We start from the raw sequence: 13,374 nt of genomic DNA, 5'->3' as shown, positions 1-13,374 counted from the left end.
ACATCAGTAATATCATGACAGCCTGGAGGCAGCACAACGGGATTTCACTGACTCATGTTTTCCCTTACATTTCACAGTGTGTGGCTGTTGTGGTCATGATAATGGTGATGCTTTGATAAAAATGGGACTTAAGTGGTTGACCTCAATTCAATGGGATGTCTTAATGTCTGTATAACTGATGTAATTACTCATGACTGGTAAAATGATTAAAATTGCCTGGTCTTTGATTTGATTTGTGTTTTTTCTTTGCTGTGATATGAAAAAAACAAAAAAACGAGCAGCACTGAAAATGGAAGAAAACAGAAACAATATTTTTTTTTGTTTTTAAAAGGGACTGTTTGTAAGAATCCGAAATGCTTGTTAACAGCGACACCTGTGGCCGTTAAGTCAACGAAAGTCAGCGTCGGGCTCGCTCTAAATAGATAACAACGAGCATCGCTCAAAACAGTGAGGCGACACACTAACACAATGTTAGCTGACCAGACGAAGGTCTCTCCATGAATCACTGCTGATCCTAGTGTTGGCTTTTCCTGCTTCAGCCTCCCGACCGCGTTCGTAGGGAGACACCGGCACCCGGTCGGAGACGATAACGGTTCTCGCTGCGGAGCCCAGTCACTTCGCGCATAATCGCATATGCGAGCACGCATGGGACACCGATCCGGGTGATTTATACGTGTAAGAAGTTTACTTTTCATGCTTCACTTCTCAGCCTAAACTGACGTATAAGGTCTTTTTGTGGCTTTCGAAGGAGCTTCGTGAAGCCTGAGAACATTACCCTGGTGATGTCATAGTGATGTCATTAGGGTTACCTTGGCTTAGAGATTGCACATTTATAGAGTGCTGCAGGGATGACGTATTTTTTAGGCCATCCTGAAAGTTAGCATCGCCCTGGTTCCCTCGACTAAAAACCAATTGGATTTTTCTATTGGATTTTGGATTATTGCATAAAATAAGCTACGTGGCAAACAAATCTCTATGATACTTTCACGCCTTGTCCAGCGAGATAATAAACGAACACCACTTTTATTATTTGAAGCGTAAATGCGATCGCCAGAAGTAAAAAGCTAGCGTTAGGCTATAAAGGAACTACATCACGGTCGCATGAACGAGAGTATACACAATGAGGCTGTAAAGGAGGACGAGTCGGCGTGATGACGTTTAGCAGTCTCATTTAGCCACTTTAGAAACCACCCTTTTTTAAGACTTGTAAAAGCTTCAAAATTCAGGTGTGGGATATTTATTGATGTATTTTATTTCGTAGAACAAAACGTTAAATTCTCTTCAGCTTGTTAACCACAGACCTTATTTCAGGCATCTTACTAAAAACCCACTGACCTCCAGATGAGGGGACTGGAAGTGCTAAAATGCTAACTCGTTTCCAGGTTTTAAGACTCTTTAAAAGCATGCATTACAACCCAGGGGCATGGGGTTCAGTTGGAGGAATAGTTTGACATTTTGGGAAATGTGCTTATTCGCTTTCTTGCAGAGAGTCAGATGAGAAGATCGATACCACTCTCATATATTGAGTGTGGCATCAATCTTCTCATCTAACTCTTGGCAAGAAAGTGAATAAGCGAACTTCCCAAAATTATCTTAACTATTCCTTAAAAAGACATGGCCATTTACCTTAGCAAGGAGGCCGGGTCTATGTAAAAGACGCTATTGATTGCATTATAGGGAATTACAGGATATCTCGTCCTCTGCTGCAAAGATTTCGACAAATGTTCTAAAAATCTGTCTCCAACTTGATGCGACTCTTTGACAGGTGCAATACTACCTCTTTGAAATACATAAATATGTCAAGACAAATCAGCATATGCATATTTAAATGCATTACTACAGTACTTCCCTTGACAAAACGACTTGGATTATGTCCATTTTGGCTTCATCACTACTCATCTAGAGTTAAAATGCTTCTTTTAATGTAACTTGTGTTGTCTACAGACAGAATATTAGTGTAAGAGACAGGATGGGAGGGTTTACCTGTTTTGATTTGAGAAAGAGGGGGCGACTCTCAAGTGAGCAGCTGTGATGTCATCTCAAGTCCCATACGGCATGCTGAGCCGTATCTAGCCCAGACGGAGGCAGACCGAGAGGAAAACACACCGGGCTGATGAGACGATATGATGATCACAAACTGAGAGCATTCTTGAAGACAGCAGAGCTGACACGCTGTTCAGGTAAGAGACAAAAAAACAAAAACTGGCTTAGAGGACACAAATGCATCTGCAGCATCCGTACACATCACAGTCCCTTAAACATTGGCATGTTTCCTGCACTGCGTGATGGGATACTAACTTGTACGCTGTAAGGGATGCATTTCGATACACACCAGATATATTGATGAATAATTAAACATCCCATAGGAGTAGTACAGGCCATTAGATATTACATCAGCAGATCACAATACAGTCAGAGGCTTTAAGAGGGTTGCCCCTGCTGTGACTATTCACCAGGACGGGAAGGGTGTGGCGAGTAGCAGCAGACCACTTCTCCTTTCCATCCTCATCATTCATGTCATTTACACACTTGCTAACGGCTGTCTGGTGCATGATGAAGGTCAGATGATAGATTTAGGAGGGCAGGTTTGAAATCTGCATTAATGAAGTGGAATAATGACCAATTATGCATGGAGATATCTGTGCCGATGTGAAATGGAAAGGGAGCCTGCATGAATTCCCCTCTAGCTGTGTAACTAGTATTTCACACGTTTGTACCTGTACAACCGGCGTGACAATAAACATCTTGAATCTTGAATCTTGAACTGTTTTGAATATGTTCCCTAATTGTATGAAGTACACACAGTATACACGATGTGTAATGTTAGTAGCTAAGATAGCTCTTGTGGAAGTGATTGGTTTGTTGCTGCAGCTGTCAAAACAAACTGGATTCTGCCAGGATTGTATATACATTTTTTTAATATTCCAGATTATGAACACTTGAGTGGTTCCCCCATTTTACCTCAGAGTGTGCACTGGGTACCCCTCTCCTACTGTGCTCACAGCACTCCTGGATGTTTGCTACAAGAGTCATGAATAAGTGCTCACTAGGACTAGAAGGAGAGTGCACATTATACTTGGTTGTTTCAAAGTGTAGGACAGACATTTTGAGTGAGGCAGCTTTCTGCTCCGAGGATCTGAGAGCAGCTTAACGTGTTGATATCCTTAAACTTTCAACCCAAGTCTTGAGCCTTGCTTTTCACACAGATGTAGTGGACGTAGTCACCGCGATGTCACCCATTTGTTTGTGGACTGCTGTTCGTAGGTTAAAGTTCTAAAACGAAAACACACCAGACCACACAGCGACCTGTCAATCACAAGGTAGCCCCGCCCTAAAGCATCCCCTACTTTATGGTCTATTTGACTCTAAATGGAACCATAATTTACTAAATGAACATCATGCTGTATTGAAGAAGACTTGAAACTAGCAACTGAGACCATTAACTCATTTGTACAATGTTTACTGAGGTAATAAATCAAGTGAGAAGTAGGCTCATTTTCTCATAGACTTCTATACAATCTGACATCTTTTTGCAACCAGAGGAGTCGCCCCCTGCTGGCTATTAGAAAGAATGCAGGTTTAAGAGGCACTTCCACATTGGCTTCACTTTTCAGACCTGGAGGTTGCCCACTGGCTTTTCATTAGAATATTCTATCACCATTATTTATAGTTTAATCATGTATTTGTTTTGTATTCATATTATAAAATGTTTCTTATATCTATTGTATTCTTTGTGAATCTAGTTTAATAATTTTTTGGGGGTTTTATTATTACATTTTCTATTTCTTGTGCGCATGCCGTTTACATTTGTACTGTCTTATTATCAGATTGGGGCAACATTTTGTCCTTTAACTTGCCTTGAAAAGTGCTCCCAGTTCGACTGTTATGGCCATTAAATAGTTGTTATAGGTCGCCATAAGCACCACAGATGTGGATTATTAGGGGCCTTATACATTGTAAAAGTGAAAGTGAAACTTAAAAGCAACATGTTCTAACGTTTTGAACACAAACAAAAAGGCCTCTGTAGGTTTAGGCAACAAAAGCTCTTGTGAACACAAAAACAACTACCCAATATGGAGGTTCGTGCTGTCTATACTAGTAATACTACATCACCCGCTTCTGCTCCTGCCATAATTATTATGGTCCCTACTGACCCACATCTATGGTGCTTATAGCGACCGATAACGCCTATTTAACAGACAACAGTCTAAGCATGAAAAGTGACAGTGGAATGTCTGTATTAATCTGTCGATAACTAACCATCCATCCTTTTCTTTCCGCAGGTATATGTTACATCTCATTTGACGGTCATGTTTCATCAAGCTGAAGAGAGGATAACCAACACGACACAGGAAGCAATTCATTTATCAAAGCTCCGGTATGAGCAGGCCCTTTGGTGATCCTGCACCCAGCTAAAGCAAAAATCAAAGTGCTGCAGTATCGTCAGAGGAGCGAGTCACCGGAAAGAAATCCTGAGAGGAGACTGTAGCACACTGATTCAGCTCCTCTCTCTGGGAACTCTCTCTGTGGTTTTCTGCAAAAGCGACCGCTGTAAATATTTACATGCCGTGTCTGGCAGCTCTTAGAGACGAAGAACACCCTGAGATGATATGACTCTGTGACCTTACAACTCATAACCCTTGTCGGGCCCTGCAGGCAGGGCTGGATGTGAAACTTGAGTTTTTCTGGTTGCTGACAACAAGAGAGAACTCGATCAGTACCTGCACTTCTTGTTTTGCGGTACTTTGTGCTGCGCCTCCCATTCTCTGCTTGTCTATATGTTTTTTTCACTGCAAGCCTTTTATGGAAAGAAATCCAGATACACACATTCCAGGGAAGCACCCCGCATCTATTTTGCTATACATGCCAATATATTGCTATTTATCTGAATGTTTGCAAAATATAATGATCATACATGTCCTCTTGTTCTTATATTTATCTGAGAAATATATGGAAAATATGTGGTCATGTTTTTACAATGTTTGAAACTTTAACAATTTACCCATATTGCAGTAATTTGCAGGTATATTATTGATTATTGATAAGGATATTATCGTAATATCTATAGAAAGTTTTAAAATAATAATAACAATATCAGTTATATTCATCGTTAACTTTGTTTATTGTGGGTTTTGTGTCTTTTTTGGCACATGAATTACACTCAAAATACAAGTGTTAAGAGGTGGAGAGAAAGTCTGTAACCATAACTGTATATATATAAAATGATTTAAGAGGGGCTGGATTATTTACACAATGTTATCATATGTGTATTATTAACATGATATCAATATTACATTTTTTAGATGTCACGGTTATCGCCAATACGGGGTATATCGCATCACCCCTAATTGCAAATACACTGGATTGTTAAATATTAGTATCTCAGTATATGTAAATATATTATAAATAATGTATTTCTCACGTGCAAAATATATATCAGAGAAGCTGGTGAAGTAGTGAGGATGAGCAAGCATACTGACGCCTGTGTGTAGAGGAACTGTTTATACCTGTATAATCTGTCTCCTGACCTGTTTGCACACACACACACACACCATGGGCTGTGCCATGTGTTCCCAGCTGGTTGACATGTGGACTGTGAGGGTGAGCAGGACCAGCCGCAGGGCCATGGAGCTCACCGCCTACCCACAGATGCTCCAGGGAGGCTACCACAGGGTGACGGGCCTCCACTACATGTCCTCCTTCTCTGACGCTGAGGACTGCTGTGATGACAGCAGCTCAGGCAGCTCTCTCACCTTGGACTGGCAGACACAGGGCACCGATGGCTGACACTCCACCTACAACCGAGATGTAAACAAACATGAGAAAATACACAGGACGTGGCGTATTTGCAATAAACGTGATGACTGGATTTGAAGAGGAATAGGATGTGAGAGTTGTTTGTTGACAATATCCACTATATTAGATTCATCTTTTTGATTTTTCCGATGATTTTTGTTGCATATTTTATTACCGTGATATCCTGTCATCCAGTGGTGGAAGAAGTACTCAGATCCTTTACTTAAAGGAACAGTGGGTAACATTTTGGGGGATCTAATTAGCAGAAATGGAATATCATTTTCATAACTATGTTTTCATTAGTGTATAATCACCTGAAACTAAGAATTGTGGTGTTTCCGTTACCTTAGAATGAGTCCTTCATATCTACATAGGGAGCGGGTCCTCTTCACGGAGTCCCCCATGTTTCTACAGTAGCCCAGAATGGACAAACCAAACACTGGCTCTAGAGAGAGCCTTTTGTGTTTTTACGTTACCTGAAGGCCACCGTCTTCGAGGCGCTTGTGAAACTGCGGTAACGTGAGCCGCAGAGTGCAAAACTGTGGTACCGCCGGCCGCCGTCTGACTTCCGTTGCTCTTAAAGTAGTGTTATTATGGTAAAGATGGCCTCTGAGCGAGGCAAACGGCGTTACCATGGTTTTGGACTGTGCGGCTCACGTTACCACAGTCTTGGAAAGGGAGGAGTGAGCGTAGGGGTACTCACCACTAGATACCACTAAATCCTACACACTGTACCTAAAGTACCTTAAGTAAAAGTAGAAATACCATGGTCTAAAAAATACTCCATTAAAAGTAAAAGTCCCGACTTAAAAATGTTACTTGAAGTTTTATCAGCAGAATTTACTCAAAGCATCAAAAGTACTTCTTATGCTGAATCTATTTATCTAATGTATGATTACATTACTTCATGTATGATTATACGATTATGTGTTTTGTATGTAAAATCTTAATCTCCATGGTTACTATTGTTTGAAATGTTGAGTAAAAAGTACATTTCTCTCTGAAATGTAATGGAGTTAAACTACAGAAGCAGCATAAAATAGAAATACTCAAGGACAAATACCTCAAAATTGTACTTAAGTAAATATACTTAGTTATTTTCCACCACTGCTGTCATCAATAAAATACTTTCGTAATACTGTACTACGTAAAATGATGACATATTATGACGTTGCGCAACCAAAATACCGGATCCACTGCAATCTAAATTACAGTTGTAATTTTCCTTGTTTTGCAACCAACCGCTCAACCCATATTTAGCCAGCAGCTGCAACATGAAATCTTTTTCTGAGCATTACCACAGCAATACAAAGGAAAGACATGACGGCTATGCTGGCTCACAGACATATGAGTCAGTTCATGATCAGTTTCTCTATTGAAGAAACATAATTGATCCTCAACTGTGCAGTTCCACTCCTTTACAGGAAATACCTGTGCTTTACTTATGTATTTGCATGTTATGCTACTTCATACTTAAACTCCACTATGACTGTGAAATTTCCTGCTAGGATACAAAAATAAGACAGACAGACAGACAGACAGGTTCTATCTATTTCAGCAGGAAATATTGTACCTTTTTACTCCACTACATTTATTTGCCAGCTATATTTACTAGTTACTTTTCAGATTTTACACTTAATTTTTAAATGATGTATTAAGAAATAGCTACCCTAAAGTATTCAAAGTGTTTCAAATTTGTTCAAAATACAGTTCAGAGTGTACATTTCTTCTGTATTTCAATCTTCAAGGGGGTAAAGAAAAAAGAAAAGTAGCCTATCGGTGGTTTTCGGACCCCCAGGGGTCATTGAGGGGGTACCCAGCAAAAAGGTTAAGAATGTATTTTCACTATAATTCCATCCATAAGTAACACAATGACAGAAAGTCATGTGCAACATTACTCTTTAATACTTTTTCAATATAATTTACAATATTACCATATTACTTTTCAATTTATACCCTGGGTGAGTCCACGGTCTCTTTTTGTCAGTTTAGGGGTCCTTGATGGGAAAAGGTTTAGGAACCACTGGCCTATGTATACACATCACAGAGGACCTTGTGTCCAAACCAACAATATATATATTTTTTCTATATATGATACATAACTGATTATCAATTACACAAGAATTAACCAGAAAAGAGGCAGACAATTACACACAAAGACAGCCAATGAATAAAAAGTCTATGGACACCATGGAACAAGCATTATTAAGCCACATAGCAGCTAAAACATCATCAAAGCAGGCAGCACAGAGATGTATTTAAACAATATTAACTCCATGTTGACTGCCTGTAGCCACAAACACACACACATTAAGGGAGTAAAAAGAGAGCTGGCGAGTGTGGACACACTTGTTTTACAACAATGACTGAGTTTGTTGTTGTTGTACTCACCTGTCTGAAGGTCATCTCTGTTCAATATAAACAGCCACAAACGTCAGAAAGACGTCACACACCTCACTGAAGAGCAATTTAGCAATTAGCATGTCAGAGCGTGCAAATCAACAATCAACGATTAGCTCATTAACGACTAGCTAATTAACGCTAATTAACAATTAGCTAATTAACAATTAACATATAGCCTATGTAACCTTTTTTTTTTTTCTTTTTTTTTTTTTTACACAATAATGTTAACCATATTAACCCTAAAATGATTTCAGAAAAAGTACCACTTTTAAAAACAGTCTACTAAGTAACGTTAGGTCTACACAACAAAACAACTGACTTAAAAATAAAAGCACGGTTCTGATGAACGTGATAGGCCTTCAAAATAAAAGCACCATTCTGATGAACGTGATGGGCCATTCAGATTCATTCAAGAGGTCAGTGAATGAATAATTAAACATATAAAATCAATACATATGAAATACTAAATTAAATGAATGATAATTTAAAAGAAAAACAACCGCCTCCAAAATGTAGTTCAGAGAAAAATATTATTCCAATTGTGTAAATACTTCGTCACACTTAATATTAAAGAATACATTTCCAAAGACTGATCTAACTTCTAAATTACAGTATATACCACCTCACACTCGGCACCTCCCTGTTTCTACTAAGTACCTAATTTCACTTAGGATAGATAGAATTGAAAAAAGGAAACAGTCCACTATCAAAGACTAATTTCACTTCAGAATAAAAGTACACCACCTTAAAGTATCACTCAGACAGTATCAGGACATTCTGATGTAGAATTTCAAAATTAAAGCCCTTAAAACAATCTCATAAATGGGCTATTTTCCCTCTAAAATCAGATTACAATTAAAAGGATATTGTCCACTATCACCCAATAGTAGTAGGGCTAGGCTACTTCCAAGTACACGATCTGAATACTTCTTCCATTACTGCCCCTGTGACTTTTATATGTATAGCCTCAGGGAACAAATTTAGCGCACTTTGTGTATTTTACTCACTCTGGGATTCACAGAATTATGAATGAAACATTCCATTTCTTCCATGTTACTTGCATCATAACTTTGGTAAGTGGGTGGGGGCTTCAAGTACAAAACAGGCTGCTCACTCCTTCTGGCTCACTCTCACTTTCTAGCAGCTTTACGCACGGACGCACCGACCTCAGAGAGCTTCTTCTTCTTCTTCTTCTTCTTCCACAGCTCAGTTTGGATAATTCAAACAAAAACCATGGCAGTCATGATCAAAAATGAAGTTTTCTCCTGTTTTGTTTTCTACGGCGTGCTTCTGGTGATCAAAATGTACATTATAGCGATAATAACGGGACAAGTGAGGCTGCGCAAAAAGGTGAGTGACTATATGATTTTTAGAACGATAAGGTTCCAAAAAAGCAACATGACTATGATTTAGAACGAATGAAAGTTCCAAAAAAGCAACATAATGTCAGGAAACTTTCACTGATGCAAAGTGTTTTTTTCTTCTTCTTCTCTGAAAAGGCTTTTGCCAACCCCGAGGACTCGCTGAGACATGGAGGTTTACAGTTTCACAGAGAGGATCTATATGTGGAAAGATGCCGGAGGTAAGAGAGCACAATGTTTGGCCAAGACATGCTTTTAAATTGTAGAAATGTTTACTTTTAAAGTTCTTTTTTTTTGACTAGATTATTATTGTAGAATCCAGGAGGGAGTATTCACATCCTTTACTTAAGTGAAAAGTAGTAATACCACAATGTAAAAATACTCCATTACAAGTAAAAGGGTAACATTTTACAATAAGGGTACATTAATTAACATTAGTTAATGCTTACTAGTGTATTAACTAAAGCTAATAATGTCCTTTTAAACAGTAAATAATGTATACATTAATACCTTGGTTACCATGACCATTAGTAAATGCTTATTATACACGTTAGTTACTGTTAATTAACTGTTAAAATTAAGGCTTATTTATGATTAATTCATGTTAATTAATATACCATTATTGTAAATAAACATTTATAAAAACAGTTTTCTCTCAATGAAATGGCTTAGCTGCTGTTAGTTAATTCTTATTACTGTATTAACTGATGTTAATAACGTCTTTTAAAACTTTAAATAATGTATAAATTAATACCTTAGTTAACATGAACACCATTAGTAAATGCTTACTAGACACTTTAGTTACTGTTAATTAAGTGTTAATTAAGGCTTATTAATGCATTAACTAATGTTAATTAATGTACCCTTATTGTAAAGTGTTACCAGTAAAAGGTATTATAAGTGCGTCAGCAAAATGTAGACTATAATGTATAGCTACCCAACACAGGAAATGACCTACAAGTGTTCAACTGATAACATCATGAGGCTGTTGCATAATTGTTACTCAGTCATTGTGTGTACCCGCATACGCCAAATAATCAGATGCAAAATTTTGTTAATTTTCCAATAATTATTTAAAGGGACAGTGTGTAGGATTTAGTGGCATCTAGTGGTGTGGTTGCAAATTGCAACCAACTGCTCTGCTCACTCCTCCCGTTCCAAGACTGCGATAACGTGAGCCGCCCAGTGCAAAACCGTGGTAACGCCGTTCACCTCGCTCAGAGGTCATCCTTACCATAATAACACTACTTTAGGAGCAACGGAAGTCAGAGGGCGGCAGGCGGTACCACGGTTTTACACTCTGCTGCTCACGTTACTGCAGTTTCACAAGCGTGTTGGAGAACTACGGTGGTCTTCAGATAACGTAAAACGCAAAAGGCTCTCTCTAGAGCCAGAGTTTTTTTTCTTTTGCTCTGGGCTACTTTAGAAACATGGCGGACTCCGTGAAGAGGACCCGCTCCCTATGTAGATATGAAGGACTCATTCTAAGCTAACGAAAACACAGTGATTCTTAGTTTCAGGAGATTATACACTAATGGAAACATAGTTATGAATACTATATTACATTTCTGCTAATTAGATCCCCCAAAATCCTACACATTGGCCCTTTAAGAAAAGCTTTTTTTTCCTCCTTTCATTTTCAATAAGAGCTGGCAGCCTGTAGGAGACATGCTTTACTACTTTGTTTTAACTTGTCAGAAAATGAACCGTGACAGCAGTGAGAGCAGCACATTTTTTCCTACTACTAAAAGCTTTCCCTTCTGTTTTCTCTGAAACACCCATGCACTTGTGACGGGAAAACCAGACAAAATCTGGCTTAGTTGATGCTTTCAAATAATCTGCGAAGCTCATCATCTTTTTCTTTTTTTTACGTGTTGTTTCTGCAAGAACTGTGAACATGGCAGGTTTCCTAGAATAATATTATTCAAAAGTTGATCCCAGTTGGTGGAGGGGAAGCAGGGAAATAGTGTGGCTGATAAGTAGCTGGTCCGACTTTGGCTGCCAGAAGGAGAAAGTCACAGACGTCTGCTGCTGTGATGCATGGTCTTGTCCAGACTGAAGCGTCACCTTAATGAGACATTACAGACCCACAGTGATGAGCAAGGATTTTCCACAATCCAGATTACCAATTACAGAAGAAAGCACAAAGTAATACACAATTTGACTGAATCACAGTACTTTCTACTATATCATCACTTCACTCTACGTCACCGGTAGCTGAGTCACAACATTACAGGAAACACGTGTGACTAAATCACTTTTTCTCTGCTGCAGGGCTCATATTAACGACATTGAGAACATCCTCCCCTTCCTCTTCCTGGGTGCTATCTACTCCATGACTGGACCCTCGTTGGCTGTGGCCCGCCTTCACTTCCTGGTCTTCTTCATGGGTCGTGTGCTGCACAGCGTTGCCTACCTGTGTGCCCTGCAAGCGCCGACCCGCTCTGTGGCCTACATCGTCGCACAGATACCTTCTATCTCTATGGCTGTGCAGATCCTGATGGCAGTCGCAGCGTATGCCTAAATATCCAGAAACGAGGAACTGAACTAGAGATGATGTTCTGGCTGGAAAGATGTCGACCTTTGACCTGTGTCAGAAAAAGCAGCAGGAGGAGGAGACCAGAGAGGCCTCCAAGGAGGGAGAACAAGACAAGAATGTCAGTGAGAGTGCAATATAAGGTGTGGGACACCACAGCTGGTTTTGTGAGATTTTCGTCAGTATTTTATTTACAACGTTGAAATGTGAGAATGCCTTTAAAGTTATTTGAAGTTGACATCCTGTACTGTACTATTTAAAATACAAATGAAGTTAATTATTGTCGTTAAAACGACCTGTCGGAATTTAAAACTCACTGACAGACAGCTATAGACATGTAGGTTAAGCCACGTTGGAAGAATTTCTATCACTCTATGTTCCTACCTGCCCCCCTTTTGTGTTTACACACCACCATTCATGTGGCGTTGTGTCTACCGTGGCTTCATCTGTTTCCTGTGTGGATATTCCATCTGTTGAGTTAACATTTCTTTGCGTACTATGTTCAGCAAAAGCATAATGGATCCTGACATGGTGACTGAAAGTACCACTCAGTGAAACACAGTTTGATTACTGTTTGAGCGAAACTGTCTCTCAAGTTAAGTCAATTTTAAGGAAGAAGAAAAGAGTTTGGACTGAGAATAAATCTCGCAACCTGAAGAGAAAGAAAATGACAAAAGAATTTTATCTGTGAAAACATATTTCAATGCTATTTTTTATTGTCTTAATAATTTATTATTCAATTTAATGTATACAGTTATTTTTTCTAACCCCTAGATGTATTTTTGTTGACAATAAAACAATTTGCATATGCAACCAAGTTTACTTGAATGTGTGTTCTTTCAGGGGATGTTTTTATCAGTGTATAACCACCAGAATAGTTGTGTTTTCATTTTGAGCCCTTCATATCTACATAGGGAGCGGGTCCTCTTCAAGGAGTCCGTCATGTTGCTCCTCCATGTTTCTACAGTACAGAACGGACAAACCAAACACTGACCTAGAGAGTCATTTGTCTTTTGCGTGTTTTTACGGGCCACCGTAGTTCTCCGACACGCTTGTGAAACTGCGATAACGTGAGCCACAAAGCGCAAAACCGCGGTACCGCCAGCCGCCGTCTGACTTCTCCTAAAGTAGTGTTATTATGGTATGGATGACCTCTGAGCGAGGCGAACGGCGTTACCACGGTTTTGCACTCGGCAGCTCACGTTACCGCAGTCTTGAAAAGGGAAGAGTGAGAGGAGGGGTACTCAGTTGGTTGCAACCAACCTGCAGAGAAAGAAA

General features: G+C 39.3%; 1 protein-coding gene across 1 annotated transcript; it reads left to right on the top strand.

Annotated features, from left to right (window-relative positions):
- The first annotated feature begins 9,319 nt into the window (after positions 1-9,319).
- Positions 9,320-12,913, top strand: ptges (prostaglandin E synthase). Its single transcript, XM_074617898.1, has 3 exons — positions 9,320-9,549; positions 9,699-9,781; positions 11,835-12,913. The coding sequence occupies exons 1-3, from the start codon at positions 9,433-9,435 to the stop codon at positions 12,082-12,084; spliced, it is 450 nt and encodes a 149-aa protein (XP_074473999.1). The 5' UTR covers positions 9,320-9,432; the 3' UTR covers positions 12,085-12,913.
- The last annotated feature ends 461 nt before the right edge of the window (positions 12,914-13,374 follow it).

Source organism: Sebastes fasciatus, chromosome 19, assembly GCF_043250625.1.
Source record: "Sebastes fasciatus isolate fSebFas1 chromosome 19, fSebFas1.pri, whole genome shotgun sequence".
In the NCBI taxonomy this organism is placed as follows: domain Eukaryota; kingdom Metazoa; phylum Chordata; class Actinopteri; order Perciformes; family Sebastidae; genus Sebastes; species Sebastes fasciatus.
Note: the sequence above shows the minus strand (reverse complement) of the source record. Positions and strands in the feature narration are given on the sequence as shown.

Bases quoted from the DNA above. Each gene is read 5' to 3' on its own strand.
- ptges (XM_074617898.1), top strand. From the start codon at position 9,433: ATGGCAGTCATGATCAAAAATGAAGTTTTCTCCTGTTTTGTTTTCTAC. The intron at 9,550-9,698 runs GTGAGTGACTAT...TTCTCTGAAAAG, and splicing joins AAGTGAGGCTGCGCAAAAAG to GCTTTTGCCAACCCCGAGGA. The intron at 9,782-11,834 runs GTAAGAGAGCAC...TCTCTGCTGCAG, and splicing joins TATGTGGAAAGATGCCGGAG to GGCTCATATTAACGACATTG.